General features: G+C 41.6%; 1 protein-coding gene across 1 annotated transcript in view; it reads right to left on the reverse strand.

The window, feature by feature from the left end:
* Positions 1-19,862, reverse strand: part of FAM227B (family with sequence similarity 227 member B) — a 169,251-nt gene that overhangs the window by 9,538 nt on the left and 139,851 nt on the right. The window contains exons 11-12 of the mRNA XM_065412142.1: positions 13,098-13,237; positions 7,949-8,109 (exon numbers count right to left, since the gene is read on the reverse strand). Of these exons, the coding sequence (XP_065268214.1) occupies positions 7,949-8,109; positions 13,098-13,237 (301 nt within the window). The remainder of the gene's footprint in view (positions 1-7,948; positions 8,110-13,097; positions 13,238-19,862) is intronic.

The raw sequence follows: 19,862 nt of genomic DNA on the forward strand, positions 1-19,862 counted from the left end.
TTCTCAAAATTCGTGATGAATTGATCTTTGCCAGGAGAATTAATACCTAGGAGACAATATGTATTAATATTGAAGAGATAAAAAAGAAATGTACCTTCTCTCCGATGATGATCTTGGCACATCAGACACAAATAATTCAATACAAAAGTTACTTACAGCTGGAACACATTGGTGCCCAAGCACCTGTCTTCTTTCCAGCCAAATTGGGTGTGATTTTGGATGGGAATTAAAAATCTTCTTTGACAATGATCAAAACAAATGGTTTCTTGACTTCAAATTAGTTAATCAAGGGATCCTGAAGCAGATTTGGATACAAGTTGTAGTGCAGTTTCCACTGAAGGTATTAGTAAAGACTTCCTCTTTGCCTGATTAATCTAATGAAGTTCATTTGTTTTCACTGTAGAGCTACTTCCAGGTGCCCTAAGTGATCTTTTTAGATATGTTCGTTAATGAGTTAACTTTTTTTTGGTCTTGGGTGACAAACATTTTTAATTTTGTTCGTTATGCTGCTTTTAATTTTTTTGTGATTTTTTTCATTAATTCAATCTATAATTGATATTTGAGCAAATTGTACTGATTAATTGTTGGAGAACTCTTTTCCTTTCCCCTAACTGAATATGTGTGATTAGAATCTTTCATTATTTTCCTTTCTTGTAACCCTTGTTTCCCCCCTTCCTATAGAATATTGAGATGTGTTTATGGAATCTGATTTTTTTTTTAAAGATTCAAACAAATATATAAATAAAAAATGCAAAATGATCACAGTCTAGTGTTCCTTATATGCAAGTTATATGATGGCTTCTCTCTGAAGAATTTAGGCAGAACTGGGTGAGAAAAACGCATTCTTGAAGAGGAATTTAGACAGCCATTTTTGAGAAGAAATAGGAACTGTACAGGCTACGAGTCTTTTTGAAATTCTACAGAACCTAACCCCAACTCCCTTACTTCCATAGCTGAGTTAACAACCACACTAAAAAATAGGAAATAAAATGTATCTGAATCAAGGGACTCTAGTAAGGATTTACAGAACTTCCTTAAAATTAAGTGAAGGCTACATAGTAGAGCCATATACTTGATCTAAGCCAGATTATTAACTATGACCTCAAGGAACTTAATGGGGGGGGGGGGCTGAAGACCAAGAAAAATACGATTACATTGCTTTTAAAATCTTTTATGGCAAAAGCCTGAACCCTGAGGGTATTTTCAACTAAATTCCTGTATAATTCTTTATGGAGGAAATCAACTATGTCAACAGCAGAACAGATGATGAGTTTTCAAAACCCTTTTCTTTAGTTCCTTCTTCTCACAGGCCCAGCTGACAGAGTGAAAGGTTGTGGACTAATGTCCTGGCCAGGGCTTTGTTTCTTGGTGGAGGTAAACAGATGTATCTGAAGATCTGTAACTCAGAAAAGGCTAATGGGGAGACAGGGCCGGCTCTAGGCACCAGCAAAACAAGCTGGTGCTTGGGGCGGCACATTTTTAGGGGCGGCATGGCCGACGCCAGAATGCCGCCCCTAAAAATGTGCCCCGGCCGCCCTAGCTCACCTCCGCTGCTGCTCGCGCGCCGCTACTCGCCCTCCCTCCCAGGCTCTCAGGGAGGGGGAGAAGCAGCGCCCGCGCCGCGGCCACTCGGAGTCTCCCCCTCCCTCCCAGGCTCTCAAACCTGGGAGGGAGGGGGAGATCCCGAGCGGCCGCGGCGCGCGAAACAGTTGTTTCGCGCGCCGCTGCTCCCCCTCCCTCCCAGGCTTGAGAGCCTGGGGGGAGGAGGCAGGGCTGGGGATTTGGGGAAGGGGCGGAGTTGAGGCGGGGCCGGGGGTGGGGGTAATTAAAAAACGGGGGGGGGGCAGCCAAAATTGTTTTTGCTTTGGGCGGCAAAAATCCTAGAGCCGGCCCTGTGGGGAGGTGATGGGCCACTGTTGAAGCTGATTTTCAGTACTTCCCAGCAGGGAAGCAAGATGCCAGCTTCTTTGAAAGAAGCAGTTACTACAACCTCACTCCAAATAAATAAAGAAAAAAATCTTGATGCTGACAAACTCTTCAGTTATTGGCCTGTTTCAATATTCAGAGTGTTCAGATTTCCTTGATTCCAGTCAATTTGTTTTTTTGGACTGGATGTAGTATAGAAACTGTATTGATCTTGCTGGTTGATAGTTGATAATCTCGGTATCCAGGTTCACTCTCTTAGGTCTGTCAGCTGTCTTCTTGACCTTTGACCATGGGGTACTATTCATACAACTGTGGACTCTAGCTCGGGTAGATGGAGTGACTACAGGTGCAATCCACAAAGGTAATTAGGCACCTAAGTCCCCTGGGTAGGCATCTAAGTCACATTTTGTAGGCACCACTGTGAAATACAAAACTGCTGTTCAATTGCTTCCGAACCCTGTAGGGGCCTAAACTCACTCAGCCCTGACATTTTTGCCTCTGGAGTATGCGCTCTGCAGCTTCACTCCAGGTATCTGGGCGCCTGTCTTCTGTGTAAGGTCCTGGGCAATTCACAAACTGGGAAAGAGCCATTTGGCCACCTAAGTTGTGTGAAGGTGCCTGATCCGGTAGGTTTGCTGATAGGGCATCTATCAGATCAGGCCCCTGAGGCAAGTTCACGTCAAACAGCTTGAGTGGGGAGGGGACTCCCCCTTAAAACTGTCAGTCTCGTGGATAAGGTACTCACCTCTGATGTGGGAGACCCCCTGCCTGGTTTGAGTCCCTCTTCCTACTGAGGAGGAAGAAAGGATTTGAACAGGGATCGGCTACCTCTCAAGTGAGTGCCCTAATCACTAGACTATAGAGGCATTCAATCTCTTTCATTGGCCCAATTAAGACGTCATTATTAAATTATGTAATTAAAGTGGAACAACTTCAATAGGAGAAATTGAGGACATGCCACATTAGAGTATTTCATAGCTTAGTGGTTAGAACTCTTATGAGAGTCTCGGCAGATCCCTATTCAAATCCCTTCTCCTCATCAGGAAGAGGGGGGGGTGTGAACCAAGGGAGCTCCAACATGCTGGCTGAGTATCCTATCGATGAGGCTGAAGGTTACAACAGAGGGCCTTCCTCTCCCCTGGCTGTTTTGTTTCAGACTGACCCGTGACTTAGGCAGCTGAACACGTATCTTTCCCCAGTTGCTGGATCACAAGTGACATGAGTGCCTCCCTGCAACCCAGACTTAGGTGCCTGTCTCTGTGTGAGGGGCAGGGCTTAGTACACAGTCCTCTAGTCAGTATGTCCCATTGGGTAACTGAGGTGGCGCCCGACCTACCATGCTGGTTTTGTGGCTCACATTCTAAGGCACCTCTCTCTCCCTATTTATTATATAGGGAGCCTAGGTCCCTAACTCAGGCTTTATGGATTGCAGTGTTGTTCCTGTGATTTTCTAGGCACCACAACACTCAGCGTCGCAATGCCTAAATTCCTTTGTGGATCCCACCCTACTTTTCTTCAGAGAGATGACAAAATAGTTTTAAATAATTGCTTATCTGCCCCCATGTGCTCTGCTACAGAAGATCCCACCAGATTTTGTTCTTCTGTCACCCAAATTCCTTATACAAGTTTGCAAAAGATAAGCTATTGTATAGTCAATTGTCACTGAGTAGGCTTCACATTATTAGATGGATTCTATAACCTGTGTCCTTTACTCGATACTAGCTAGTTTGTTAGCGGATTTCCATCATAGAATGACGTAATGAGTTGTGGGATCTATAAAATGTAGCTGTTAGCATTAAATTAAAATAGCAGTCTCACCTCAGTTCATTCTTTCCAGACCCTCTTTTTGTTCTTCCTCCTTCGGCTGCCCACATACAGCAAGAAAATCATATTTAGAGCCACTGTAGTTGATGGCAGAAGGATCTTGTGAAAGCATCATTAACTTCTTGTAGCAATCTGAGTGATGAAGCTTGATGGTAGTTAAGTACATTTTTTATTTCATCATTAACAAAGTGGCAGTGAGTTTGTGAGCTCTGCCAAACAAGCCTAAAGGGTTTGGTTTTTACAAAGTTTGAAATTCAATGGTTTGTTTTAGCTCCACTAATGAGATACTTTTTCCTCCACCAGTGTAGGTGGTTTTGTATTTCCTAAATGAAATTAGAACACCAGTTGTTGCCTGATGTTTTTATTTATCTTTGAAAGTGCCAACTACTGGACTGGTTTTCATAGTTTTAGTGTTTCCAGAATGGACTTTTGTACTTCGCATTTCTATGTCTAGGAAGTATTTAGTGAGAAGGATGATATTTTGAACTCTGATTTTATGGCATCTCCTCTTATTTGCTTTGTATGTTCAATGGAGGCTGTCTTTAGTTCCTACATATATTTTCTGGAGATAAGGAGTTCCTTTTTCTTGTAAATTATGACTTTGTAACAAGTGCCATTAATGATAAAGGGAGTAAGCATTCTTCTCCAAAGATGCTCTAAGTCTGCGGCCAAAATTGTGCACTTGAGTTATTTTATGATGTTCCGTGCTGCGTCAGGATCTGAGTGGTGCACTTAAATGTAGTTATTTGTCCATGTTTTAGGGTTTTTTAGATTTTTCTTAACATGTCTTCATGAGCTGCCTCCTGCTCATTATTTAAAGCATGAAAGACCATCCATCTTGTTCTGTTTTAGCTGTGAAATGAATAGATGGTTTTAAGCTTGTGACGAATTGGATCATAAAACCCCCTTTGGGACTGCCAACTGATGTGCTGAGACTACTTCTAACCCGCTTTCCCTGCCAGCTTGGGACTCCAGAACCTTGTCTGTTTGAGCCAGACACGCTAGCCTGCTACAAACCCAGACCAAGGTCTGAACAACGTCCCTCAGAAGCTGCAGGCTTAACTGAAAACAGCTTAAGAAGTGTTTCTGTCCCCAACACTCAGATGCCCAGCTCCCAATGGGGTCCAAACCCCAAATAAATCCGTTTTACCCTGTATAACGCTTATACAGGATAAACTCATAAATTGTTCGCCCTCTATAACACTGATAGAGAGATATACACAGCTGTTTGCCCCCCCCAGGTATTAATACATACTCTGGGTTAATTAATACGTAAAAAAGTGATTTTATTAAATACAAAAAGTAGGAATTAAGTTGTTCCAAGTAATAACAGACAGAACAAAGGGAATTACCAAGCAAAATAAAATAAAACACGCAAGTCTACACCTAATACAGTAAGAGAGTGTTTCCCAAACTTGGGATGCCGCTTGTGTAGGGAAAGCCCCTGGCGGGCCAGGCCGGTTTGTTTACCTGCCGCGTCCGCAGGTTCGGCCGATCACGACTCCCACTGGCCGCGGTTCGGTGCTCCAGGCCAATGGGAGCTGCTGGAAGCGGCGGCCAGTATGTCCCTCGGCCCACGCCGCTTCCAGCAGCTCCCATTGGCCTGGAGCAGCGAACCACGGCCACTGGGAGCCGCGATCGGCCGGACCTGCAGACGCAGCAGGTAAACAAACCTGCCCGGCCCGCCAGGGGCTTTCCCTACACAAGCGGCATCCCAAGTTTGGGAAACACTGCAGTAAGACAATGATTACAGATGAAATCTCACGCTCAGATGTTCCAGTAAGCTTCTTTTACAGACTAGCCTTCTTCTAGACTGGGTCCAGCAATCACTCACACCCCCGTGGTTACTGTTCTTTGTTCCAGTTTCTTTCAGGTATCCTTTGGGGGTGGAGAGGCTATCTCTTGAGCCAGCTGAAGACAAAATGGAGGGGACTTAAATAGACTTTCTCTTGTGGGTGGTCCCCCCTTCCTCCCCTCCATGTAGAATCCCAGCTACAAGATGGAGTTTTGGAGTCACATAGGCAAGTCACATGTCCATGCATCACTCAGAATTTTACAGGTGGCAGCCACTGTTCACATGCTATCTTGAATGTCCTCAAGTAGACTTCTTATGTGGATTGGAGTCTTCCAAGATCCATTGTCCGTTAAGTGTTTCTTGATTGGACACTTAACTTGCAAATTCCTTTCTAAAGAAGCTGACCAAATGCCTTACTAAGGCTACTTAAAAACAAACAAGTACACAGCCAGTATTCATAACTTAGAATTTAAAAATGATACATGCATACAAATAGGATGAATATATTCAGTAGAACATAACCTTTGCAAAGATATGTTACACGGCATAAAACATATTCCAGTTATGTCATATTTACATTCATAAGCCTATTTCCATAAAGCTTTATGGGATGCAACGTCACGAAGCTATTAAATCAAGCTATGAAAAACATCAACATCTTGTTTTTTAGGGATGTCTTGGATGTGGGCTATATAGTGTTTCCAGCATTTAGAAAGTGAGACTGTAATAAAACCTTACAATTCATACTTTTCAGAGAGAAAATCTGAACATTTTTTAAAATCAAGATCATGAACATTGTGTATTACAATGAAAGTTGCTACAAAAGCTGATGTATGAACCACCTATGGGTTAATTTGCCTATTTAATCTTTATATATAAAGGGACAAATGACGGCTGCCCAGTGTGGGTGCACTCAAGGGGAAGCGTCTGCATTCAGCACACCCATACACAAGGCAGATAATTTATTTTTGGGGACCTCTGCTCACAATCTGAAGAACAACTTAGCAATATTTTTAGCCTAACCTCCCATAACCAGCTTTCACAAAAAGACTGAACTTATCCCATTAGTCAGCTTAATAACAACATTACTAACTTGCGTCTTGCATATTTCAAGAAAATAAGGGAAACCTCAAAGAATATTAAAAATAGTAAGTTATAAAATGGAAAAGGACATAAATGAATCTTCCAGTATACCACACGTCATTGCAGAACTTGCCATACTCAGTGGAGTTGCTCAGGATTTAAACTGATGTAATGAAGGTCAGAATCTGGCCCCTAACATACTGAAGTAATTGGAATTACATTGGAGTACAGCTGGAGAGAGAGAAGAATCAGGCCCATAATATCCACTGGCATTAATGTACTGTGTAAATGAACTGTGACTTCAGTTAAACTGTATTAACTACTATGTAAATAATTATAAAGCACTATCTCTAATACTAAAAATCCTGATCCAGTGTAACTAAAATAAAGATTGATATTTAAATCCCTACCAAAAATGAAATAAACTGCCAAACGGTTGCAGAACAGTCCCCCCCCCAACCCCCAATCTATCATGTGGAAACATTTTGGTACACTGGAGATCCCAACTATGAAAATTCACATCAGAAAATGCCTGAGGGAACTCAAGTATTAATCTTTATAGAGAATCATTAAATCTACCAAAAACAGACAAGCTGGAAACAATTATACACGTAAGAAAGAACAAAATTAATTCATAAACCCTCAGTTCCCAAACCCATTGGTTTAAAATGTAAACACAAGTGATAGGTACATTACTGTAGTCACCACAACACAACAGATTCAATCTCCCAAGGTTTAGGCAGGCCCATACCAGAGATGTGTCCAGATCACACAGTTCATATCCAGGTTCAGATCTGAATCTGAACTTATTTAGAGGTGTTTGGATCTAGGGTTCTGGTTCAAGCTGAAAATAGAAATAGGTTGATCTGTGAAGCTGGAATTCGGATATGAATTTCCCTAATATTTGGGAAGTTTGGGATTTATGTTTCTGGTTCAGACTTATCTCTGATATATGGATATAAAAGACAAAAAGTTATGGAGAAGTTTCATGTAGACATTTTAAATAATATGTTATGTTAAGGGATAACAGGATCAGGGACCAATCACATTCCATCTTTATGCTGTACATCTGCTAAATTTTTCTGTTTTGCTCTAACCGCTTGATGAGATATTCTGCATTACTGTGGTCTGTTTTAGTCTAGTGAAGAGAAAACTGTCCAACTATCTTGAACATAATGGAAAAAGAAAACAAAATGCATGGGTAGACTTTAGAAATGCATTCACTTTTTTTTTTCCTTTGGCTATATTAAACTATTTTAGTTAAAGGCTTAGAAGAATGGTTTATAAAAACACAGCTCAGATTACAGCAGAAAAGGATATGGTAGCTTGCAAATTTCAGTACGATTCACCTTGTAAGTCAAAGAGCTTGAGACACCATCAGTGATTTCATGCAGCTTAAGATAATATGAGACCAGAGGACTTCGACCACCAATTCTGAAGAGTACACGCTGGAAGTCGGGACCTGAGCCAATATAACAGGACTGTACAGAGTGGATAAAGGTCAGCTAAGCATATTATTATAGGACTAATTTTCTTGCAAATATAATAATATAGCAAAATAGAATTTTGGATTTACATATTATCAAATATCCTTGATGAGAAATGAAAAAAAAAATTCTAAAAATCCTTAATTATAAAAAAGTTAATATGCTACATATTGTGAACCCAGGATAACCAGATACTATTGTCTCTATAGAAGACTGGGGGTAGTCATCTGTGCTAAAACACGGGAATGCACTTGTGTTTCTTGTCAGTATTATAGGAGACTGTATCACGTCTTTACTTAAAATAGTAAAACTCCCATAGACTTCAATCACAGCAAGATCAAGTCCTTTGAGGTGAAATTTCCCCTGAGGCACATGAACAACAACTGCCAGTAAACTCCAGCTCATTTTAATTATATTTTATATCAATGCAATCTATTAGGAATATTCAATTTAAACCAATATGTGTGTTAAATGACTATCCTGTGGTTACTGAACTTCATTTCAAACTATATTGCACAATATTCATGCTTATTATGGGAGATCACAATCTGGCTATTGTTAATGCTAATGCAGAGCTAAGATACTCATGTACTAAGGTGAGTAGGAACTTTATAAATGGAGAGGAAGAGGGATGAACAAAAAGATTAGACGGAAGTGGAATAAACCCGGGCATTGGGACTTGTCAGCAAAAGGAAATGACTGACATGAACACAGTTTTAAATTTTTTTGACAAAGTAATATTAAGTGTAACTTGTAACAATACTAGGTAAAAAACTGCACTTTTGTCTGATTTTATTTTTAAGCAGATGCTGTAATTTAAACTATCTGAAAGGGATTAAAGAAAAACATTTTTCTGGAATTTAAGGCCAGATCCACAGCTGGTGCAATTCAGCAGGACTTCCCTGGAGCTAGGATGAATTACCCCAGCTAAGGATTTGACCCTATATGTAAACACACACTTTTTTTAAAAACCACATTACTAATAATACCATAATTAAAAGTGAAAAAACATTAAATTCCAATTGACTTGATATGATTTATCCCCTTTCTTTTTCAGTATTTTTCACAGCTTGGAGAATGAAGCTAATTTTGCTTTTGTTTATAATCACTTCCACTTTTAGGTTCTCAGCGCTGCAATGTAATGGTTTCAGACACTGCAGAGATGTCTATTTCTTTTAAAACATCTGTTTTCGCTGGGATATTTTTTAATGGTGGGAAATTTATTTAATTTTGTGCCAAATGTAAGTTGAAAGTGTCCCTTTGATTTTGTAGGCCAAATATAAAGCTATGCAAAAAAATTACAAATCTGGCATAATATTGAGTAGGAAAATACAGTAGTTATTTTCCAAGACATGACAGGACTGAAATATTACTTGTTACAATTGTAATACATTCATGTTTTTCCTTTCCCTCCATTCTTCCACTGAAATTCTGTGTCAATAGCAACATTATTTTTCAGGTTTCAATTTTTAAATCATGTTTTTTTTAAAAATGTAGCTGTATATAGGAAAATTATTTTAAGAGATTACACTGGTGAAAAGTCAAGGTTTTTTATTTTTTTAATTAGAATTTTCTGTCTAAATCCAGAGAAAATAAATTAATTTTTGCTATGATCTAGACTCATTGCTGGAAAGAGCTGATGTGCATCAGCAGTGCAGTGCAGGTATGTTCTTGCTTCATTAAAGGATTTGGCCACTGCAGAGGCTGGAAAAGTGCCACTTCTATACTGCTTCCCAGGGTGACAGGAAGATACAGAGCTGCAAGAGCCAGTCAGAAAGATAAATTATTTTCAGGAATATTGAGAGTTGATGAGCATATGGAAATAAAACTGAAGTCAAGATTAAGAGACTGACATTCAGAGTGTAAAATCACTATTTTTAGGGTTAAATGTGTTCTCATGCATCAACTATACCCTTCATAGGTGTCCTTTTCTGGATGGTAAGTAACTTCTGTTGTTTTATTTATTGCTTTTCTTGAAGTTGTCTTGTGACAGAGAGTGAACATATTAGTTACCTAGACAAAAGGTTGGTTATACATTGACGACAGTCAGAACCATATTTTATGTAAGTGATTTGACTGTAGTGTAAGGGCCAGATTCTGATCTGTTTTGCCAACACAAATCTAGCACATTTCTATTTCACTGAAGTTGTTCTAGATGTAACTAGTTTAATCTGGTCCTAGGTCTATGTTTATGCAGTGTGTATATTTATGAAACAATATGCAAGGAGATGTTTCATAGGTAAACTGATTTTTCACAAGCATCTTTTTCCTGCAGAGAGAGGAGTAGTAAGAAGTGCCCCCGCCCCATCCACGCAGAACTATATCAGAGCGTGACAGTCTCTACTTTTTTGGTAATTTCAATTGTATCAGCTGCGCTTGATAGCATTTTGAGGTCCCCCCACGGTATTTGGTCCATGCTGCCAGTATTTCACCCAATAAAATCTAAGCTTATGTTTAAAAGTTTCTACTTTAGGTATAAATAGCAAAAAAGGATGTATTTATTTTTTTGGTCTCATGAAAAAGGAGATTGAATTTATTATGATTTTCATCATTACGATATTAATTAAAAATGTTCTGAGCTTAAACTGAAAACTTTAAAAACAAAATTAACTTGCTCCAGACTGGTTGTGCTAGGAGTTACAGTATTTTGTTTACCAGAGACAGAAATTCAGGCCAAGAAGCTCCTTTGTGGCAAGGAGGAGGAAGGTGGCTTCTGGCAAAGCAGTGTTGCATGAAAAATGTGGGGTTACCCACAACCTCTTAGACTTGTCTGTCATGTCCAGCTCATGTTGCTTGATGCTTCAAATGGCTACAACACGTGTGGCTGTTGATAGTGACCTCTAGCAATTCAGTCTGGTCTGGTCCTACTCTAAAGCAGACAGTTAGAGTTGATAATGGAATGGTAGCTGGCTGCTTGAATGCCACCTTGGAAGAGGTTAGGTTTTTCTCTGAAATATCTTGCAACTTCTAGGATAAGAATGTGCAGCTTACACGGTGAGCAAATGGGAAAAGTGATTTTCTCTCACATATTTTGGGATTTGGCCCAGTAAAATTGAGTTTAAATAATACCATATGATATATTCAGTGGCTATTGATATTTCATATTTTAACCACCTTTTAAATAGACTGTTATTGGTTTAATATTTTTAAAAACATTGTTTTAGTCTATAACTGCCTCTGGTTTTTAAATAAGCATCTCCTTGGGTTATTCTTATTTTCCATGTATATCACAGGAAAATATGACATTCTGATTCAGATGTTGCTTACACTAGTTTTAAACTGGTATAAATCCATTGACATGAATGGAATTACTCCTAATTTACAGTAGTACTCCTGATAGCTCTATTTATTTATTCAACTCCTTACCCATCTAACAGAGGACAAATTGAATAGAGTATTTTCAATATTTGGCTGGCCAGGAAATTATGCCTGTACTTCTTGGATTCTGACATTGCCTTGGTGATCCATTCATTTGTCATCTCCAGATATGGACTATTACAATGCACTCTACTTTGGTACGCCCTCCAAGTCTTCCCAGAAACTATGGTTCTCTTCAAAATACTGGTTCTCTTCCTTACAGTGCTGAATTAATTAAAGCCTGATTATCTGAAAAAACACTCGTTACTCCTTTCCCCATTGCAACAGCTGCAATTGACAGGGATGTTACAGCTGAGGCAACCAAGGTTCAAACCTGCATAGTCAGTAGGTAGGATGTTTTCAATGGGAGGCACCCAGTTGTGGAATTCACTACTCCCCCCAAAGATCAGGTTGAATCTGAATTACCATACTTTCAGGGTATGATGCAGGACTCGTCTTTCTGCAGGCAGTGTTCTAATAACAGAGTTTGGAATGACCTTGGCTGAATACTCAGGATCACCCCCCCACAGGTCTTCTTCATCTACCCAACTTTATTAGTGAGGGGGAGAGGTCAAGAACTGCTTTCTCATTGGTACCTACTATTAAATGCCTGTATTGCAAATTCCTAGATGCTATGCTGATTGAGGCCTTAGAAATGTGTATTACAATAATAAAAACAATAACAGCCAACATATTTAAACTTGGGCACCTCAAGTTAGGCATCTAAAGGGACTTGTGGGCATCTGATCAAATGGACTGCATTTCAGAATTGTTGCTCTTACACTGACTTCAGTTGGGATTGTGGATGCTCAGCACTCCTGAAAATCAGCCCATTCATTTAGGTTTCTAAATATGGGGTTAGGTGTTTGATGTAATTTGATGTAAAAATTTTTGACTAGAGGCATTTTATACACCTTTATTTTGATCGCTTATGAAAGATCTCCCTACAGTTCTGATTCCCCAATCGCTCTTTATTTGTGTATTTGCAATGACATAATTGATTCAGGCAAATGTCTTATCTAACTAAACTATGACTTTATTCCCCAGTGTCAGGACCCTAAAGTTACATAAGCCACAGGGGTAAATATAATACCATCACATTAAGTTCGTAGGGGCAAATCCTGGCCTCAATCTCTTCATTTGGGTGAAAGGCCCCAAAGAAAGTAGAAGCAGTGGGGTTGTGCAGTGTACAAGATGAAGCAAAGTTCATTAGAATTATATATACTGCACTGGGAGGTGAGAGAGGGCATCCTCTGAGGGAGTGTGTTGGAGGGTTTTGGTGGATATTGTAGTGGATCCACAAAATAGACCAAGTGGAAAATCCCCCCACTTAATGTGAGTGGTGTGATGCAGTAGCAGCAGCAGCCTGGGGAGGATTCTGTTCCCCAACTCTGACCACTGCAAAACCTCATGCATCAAGCCTGTTTACTTAGTTTGGGCACAGGGAGGTGGACTTGGCTACAGGAACTGATTCCAGAGGGAAAGAGGGTAGATCATCATGACCTAAATCCTCTGCGAGAGAAGGCAGAAGGAAGAGTAAAAAGGAAAAATGTTTTTCAGAAAAGCAATGAATGGAAATACAAACTACATATTGTGTATAACTTTATAATTAGTATAAAGCAAACCTCTTTTATGGTTTCGGACTCTTTTGGCATATCCATTTTACGTTTACCGTCTTCCTTTATTTCTTCAGCTGATGAAATATACATATTTTTTGTATCTTCAGTTAGATCTTCGAAATCAAGACCCACTTGAAATCTCACTGCTAACATACAAATACAAATCACACTTTTTAATACTTTTTTATATTTGCTTCTTACTAAGAAGCAACAACTTTAAACTATGCCACCTCCTTTCTTGAAAAAATGTGTCACCATCTCCAACATATAGTCTGTTGGGTCCATGGCATCTTGACCTGTTGTTATAGACTTTTTATTGAATACAGAGATAGTGTTGTGAGACATCACATCTGTGTCATAGGTTTTGTGGGTGATGTTTAATTCCAGTAGGATACACATCAGACCCTGGATTTAAGATTCCCATGTCAAAATCCCATTTAAACTACTCTGGGATATATGTTCCAGACAAAATATTCTTGACAAAATGTGGTGCAAAGAAATTTCACTGCAGATGAAATATCACTTGGTGAAAGGTTGTATGTTTACAACAACCAAGGATGTTGAATCCATTTTCTGTATCTTGAGATATTAATCTATATTGTTGTGAATATACAATAGGTACCCTGGCAAATTAGACCATATTTATTAAGAGCACTAACACTACTGCCGTTATTGGAACACGGATCCTTAGCTCTACCTATTTCACAGACTTTTTTTTATGTGCTGCAGCAACTAAATCTGTAACTTAGCCTTTCAACTGTTCAGACTCCTTAGAGATTTTTCACATAGGGGATGATTATGGCCCATAGAAATTAAACAGGAGCATGACTACTGGTCCTAGCATTCCATGGGTTGGAACGCTAGATAGTAAATATCCCAAGTCTTTGAGACACCATCTTCTGCCTTCTCCACACCTCTGCCAGCCCAAAGAATTAGCTGAAGAAGAAAAATGTGGAGCAGCAGAATTTTGGTAGAAATGTATTCAGAGTGAGCAGATGGACTTTTATGTAGGCACTGACGATATGCATGTGCACCAGGGCTGGTGCAAGGATGTTTCGCGTCCTAGGCGAAACTTCCACCTTGCGCCCTCCCCGAGCCCTGCGGCAGCGCCCCACCCCCCCCCCGCCCTGAGGCGCCCTCCCCGCGGCAGCTCCCCACCCCCCCTCCGCCCTGAGGCACGCCCCCCGCGGTTGCTCTAGAAGAAAAAAATATATAAATACATTGTGACCTTGTGATCCTGAATATGATGGTAAAACCAAATTAAGTTAAAGAATAGTAGATTAGTTTTCGTCAGGCATCCACTGAGAATCAGCTTCATCTCAGCTGGGTAAGTATATTTTATGACCTGTGGTGAAGGCAAACACAGATGCACACAGGCAAGGAAAACAAAAGTCTTGGACCAAGGGTGAAGAAAACTTTACATTTGTGCATGACAGGAAATCCACGGAAGAAAACAAATTACAACTAACCACTAGAATGCCTCACTTGCCTTAAGAAATACAAAACAGTCTGCAATGAGAGAAAATGTCCTCAGTTAGAACAACCGCAATATGAAGAACTATATTTGGGAAAAAGTCTCTCTGAACTTGACAGCAACCCAGCTCACAAAACAGATGATGGACTGCAGAAAGTCAACATGAGATAACCTCTTCAAGATTAAATGCTTGAAGACAAAAGCCTCTGAACAAAAAGCTATGCCTGAAAAGACAGCTATTCCATGGCTTTTACAACACGCACTCTTGAAAACAGATCTACCATTTTCTAAATCAACTTGAAAGAGTATTTGCTGTTGCACATTTATGTTTCTGCTGAAATACTAATGTCCCACAATTACGCTGATCATAAAAGATTGGACCAGCTGTAATAATGTGCATATTTGTTTAAGTTTCGTATCTTAATATTTTCTTATTTTGACTAATTATGATAACTGGTGCCTCTTTTTAAAATGAAAAATAATTACATTAGTGTAGGAAGGATACATATGTATATATGCCCAGTTACATAAGTCCCAAATATCTAGACTGCATTTTGTTTAATGGACGATAGGATTTTCATCTGTTCAGCACTTCTCAGGATACTGCCCTTATTGAACCTTATAATTATTGAACAAAGAGGTAAATTCAAAGCTTACATCATTTAAACATTTATGGATTCAAAATCCTCTAACATTCATCCAAAATCCACTGGAGGTTCTTGGATTTTAGCAGGCTACATTAGACTGTTTACATTAGCAAATATGGGCTAATGCAATGAAGGTAGGAAGAAAGAAAAAAGAAAAAAGCAGCCAGATGTTTGAGAAAGGATAAAGTTGTATTAAAGGAAGTGGTGGAAGAAAGGGGAGGACAAAGGGAGAAAAAGGCAAAAACAGCAAGCACACTCAAGAGGAAGAGGGGAAAATGGAGAGAAAGGAAATAAAACAGATTAAAAAGACAGATTTACTAAAGAGAAGGGAGAAGAAAACAGTACAGTAACTCCTCGCTTAATGCTGTAGTTATGTTCCTGAAAAATGCGACTTTAAGCAAAACGATGTTAAGCGAATCCAATTTCTCCATAGGAATTAATGTAAATAGGGGAGGTTAGGTTCCAGGGAAATTTTTTTCACCGGACAAAAAACTAACTATATCTATCTATCTATCTACACACACACACACACACAGTATAAGTTTTAAACAAACCATTTAATACTGTACACAGCAATGATGATTGTGAAGCTTGGTTGAGGTGGTGAAGTTAGAGGGTGGAAGAGGGTGGGATATTTCCCAGGGAATGCCTTACTGCTAAATGATGAACTAGCATTCGGCTGAGCCCTCAAGGGTTAACACATTGTTGTTAATGTAGCCTCACACTCTACAAGGCAGCACGAATGGAGGGAGGGGAGACAGCATGGCAGACAGAGACAGAGACACACACCCTGTGTTTGGGAGAGAGAGAGATGCGCATTGCCCCTTTAAGTACACTGACCCCACTCTAAGTACATTGTCTTTTTAAGTATATCAGTAAGTTGAGACAGCAGCTGCGGCCAGCAAGCTCTCTCCATCCTGGGCCCTGTTGTGTCCCCACCCTGCTCTATATGGAGAAGGGATAAGCGGGGTGCAGGAGCAGGGGGAGGGGGACACCCTGACATAAGCCTCCCTCTCTCTCTTCCCCCCGCCCAGCAAGCAGGAGGCTCCCAGGAGCAGCTCCAAGGCAGAGGGCAGGAGCAGCACATGGCAGTGGGGGGAGGGACAGCTGAACTGCCGGCAATTGATAGCCTGCTGGGCAGTTGCCTCACAGGGAACTTAGGGGAGCTGGGCGCTGATGAGGGGCTGCTGGTCCACCCTGGTTCCAAGCCCCCACCAGCTAGCTCCCACGGGCTGCTCTTTCTGCAAGCAGTGGACAAAGCAGGCGGCTGCCAAACAACGTTATAAGGGAGCATTGCACAACCTTAAAGCATGTTTCCTAATTGATCAGCAATGTAACAATGAAACAACGTTAACCGGGACAATTTAAGTGAGGAGTTACTGTATAGGGAAGGTATACAGCAGAAGAGAGATAGACACTAAAACTGAGGAACAAACAGATACTTAAGTATGAGGAAATTAATTCAAGATAAGAAACAAGAGACATCAGGAGGGCAATTAGTTTTACTTTTACTGAAATACTGTACAGTAATAAAAAAAAGACAAAAACCACCTTTGACTCCCTCCTCAACCCCTCCCCTTCCCCATGTCTCTCTCCACAGAGAATCTTGCCAATTTCTTCCAAGAGTCTTAGCAAAATACATCATGACATCTCCCCTCCTCCTCCCCCCATGTCATAGATGTAGATGTTTCCTGTCTGCTCTTCTCCTCCACTTGTCCCATCCCATTTACTGATCTTTCTCATACTCAGTCTCAGCCCCTCCCTTGTCCTTAACCTCTGACTTGCCTCTGATTCTTTCCCCTCACAATATAAACATGTTTCAGTCACTCCCATCATAACGGCTATACCCATCTCACCTTTAAACTCATTGAACATGCATGTCAAGTATCAGAGGGGTAGCCGTGTTAGTCTGGATCTGTAAAAGCAAGAAAGAGTCCTGTGGCACCTTATAGACTAACAGACGTATTGGAGCATGAGCTTTCGTGGGTGAATACATCCGACAAAGTGGGTATTCACCCACGAAAGCTCATGCTCCAATACGTCTGTTAGTCTATAAGGTGCCACAGGACTCTTTGCTGCTTTTATTGAACATGCAGATACAATTGCTGGCTGGAGTTCCTCGCCTCCATTTTATCTTAGACCCTCTCCAATTCGGCTTCCACACCTTGCACTCCACTGAAACTGTTATTGCTAAAATCTCTAATGACCTCTTCCTAATCAAAGCTTAGAACCAGTAATCCATTCTCATTCAGCTTGATGTGTCCTCTCCTGGTTTCTCTTCCTACCTTTCTAATTGTTCCTTCAGATCATCCTCCTCATCCCCCTCCAGCTTTCTGTGGAGCTCAGTTCTTGGTCCACTTCTCTTTTCCCTCTACTACTTATCACTGGGCAATCTCATCCGTAAACTCAAATTCAACTATGTCTATGCTAACAACTCACAGATCTCCCTCTCTCCTCCAGACCTGTCCCCTTCTTTCCAAACTAAAAATGTGGCCTGTCTCTCTGACACCCCTCATGAATGTCTAGTCATCATTTCAAGCGTGCCATGACTAAAACATAGCTCTTACATCCCCTCCCTCAACCTTCCCCAGTACCTCCTTTCTTGATCACTGTGGACAATCTCATCATTCTGCCCAGGGCTGGTGCAACCTATTAGGTGACCTAGGCGGTCGCCTAAGGTGCTAGCATTTGGGGAGGCGGCATTTTCTTCGGCAGCGACCGCATCTTCGGCCGCCCCGGTCATCGTCAGCATTTAGGCGGAGGGAGCTGGGGCGGGGGGCACGGGGAGGGCCGCCTGCAGCAAGTAAAGGGGGGGCGGCATGCAGGGGAACTCCCCGCCGCAGCTCACCTCTGCTCCGCCTCCTCCCCTGAGCACGCCGCCCCGCTCTGCTTCTCTCCGTCCCAGGCTTGCGGCGCCAAACAGCTGATTGGCACCGCAAGCCTGGGAGGTGGGAGAAGTGGTGCAGCGACGGCGTGCTCGGGGAGGAGGCGGAGCAGAGGTGAGCTGGGGTGGGGAGCTGCCGCACGGTTCCCTGGGGGGCGGGGGGAGCTGCCACGGGGGAGGAGCCTCAGGACGGAGTGGGGGTTGGGGAGCTGCCGCAGGGCTCGGGGAGGGGGTGGAGCAGAGGTGAGCTGGGGTGGGGAGCTGCCGCACGGCTCCCCGGGCTGGGGGGGGGTGGGGAGCTGCCACGGGGGGGGGGGCGCCTCAGGGCGGGGGTGGGCGGGGAGCTGCCACAGGGCTCGGGGAGGAGGAGGGTGCAAGGTGGAAGTTTCGCCTAGGGCGCAAAACATCCTTGCACTGGCCCTGATGCTGCCTAACACTCAGGTCTGTAACCTGAGTGTCATCTTTGATTCAGACCTCTCTCTAGGTCCTCACATCCAGGCTATGTTTAAAATCTACAGTGTCTTTCTGCATAACGTCTGTAAGATATGGCCTTTCCTATTCATCCACATAGCTAAAAAACTCTCATCCAGTCTTTATAAGATGTCATCTCTTGCCTCCGATTGTCCCATGATGCCAGCTTCCATCACCCAATTGTTAAAATTTCAAAAGGACCTTCATGCTTTTCCCCATGCTGTCCCCTTATGCTTGGGAGGAGCTCCTCCATAAACATTTGCAAAACCGATGCATTATCCCCCTTCAAAATTCTACTCAAAACTCTCATTTTCCATGATACATACAAAAATCTTGATAATTGTTAGGCCACTGGAGTGTTGAGCTCACAGCCTATCACGCTGATTAATATTGCCTTGTTGTTTCCTTGTACTCTGCCATCTGTCTGTATCCATCTGTTGTCTCTTGTCTTATACTTAGCTTGTAAGCTCTTTGGGGCAGGGACTGTTTTTTTGTTCTGTCCTTGTATAGTGCCTAGCTGTCCTGGTCCGTGACTAGGGTTCTTAGGCACTACCATAATACAAATAATAAATAATAATCAGCTATACAAAATTATAATATCAAAAGGGTTTTAAATCTAGACCCTCTAACCCCTTAGCTGCCTTGTCACTCTTTTCTCTAGATTAGGAATGTTGACAGTCGCAGCCAAAAATCAAACACAGGTTACAGCTCACTACTTTCGTGTAGAAGCCCATCGTACTTCTTCCTGGCCCATTAACTTCCAGAGCTACAGCTCTATAGCAACCATTTAAAAAATAGTCCAGACACGGCTGTATGACCTAACTACTATTCCTCTCTAAAAAATGGCTGTTGGGCTCTTCTCCCCTTTTTTGTCTTTTCCAGATGCCATGTGTGCAAAAGACATGGAAGATGCCGGTGTTATTTTATGAATATTACACGTACGAATGTTAGTTTGATTGTTACTCGGCTGGCTGCTATATGGTGACGAAGGATGAATTCAGCCACGAGATGAGCAGTAGAGCGGGGTCAGAAATTTTCTGAAGAAAAAAGCAGATTCTTTGAAAACAAAATTTTTTTTTTAAAGAAACCTGCCAATTTTGACTAATCTTCCAAAGGAACCTATCAGGCAGGTTTCAAAATTTACCCATCAGGCACACAGTGGAAACCTGCCTGCCCAGCTCCTTAGCAACCTGCCTGTAGGACTGCCTAGGAATTGAGACCCCAGGGTTCCTAGGCACTGTGGCTCTGGGGTCTGCCCAATGGCTAGGATCCCCAAGGCTTACAGACTACCAGGC

Source organism: Emys orbicularis, chromosome 10 (assembly GCF_028017835.1).
Source record: "Emys orbicularis isolate rEmyOrb1 chromosome 10, rEmyOrb1.hap1, whole genome shotgun sequence".
Taxonomy (NCBI): Eukaryota; Metazoa; Chordata; order Testudines; family Emydidae; genus Emys; species Emys orbicularis.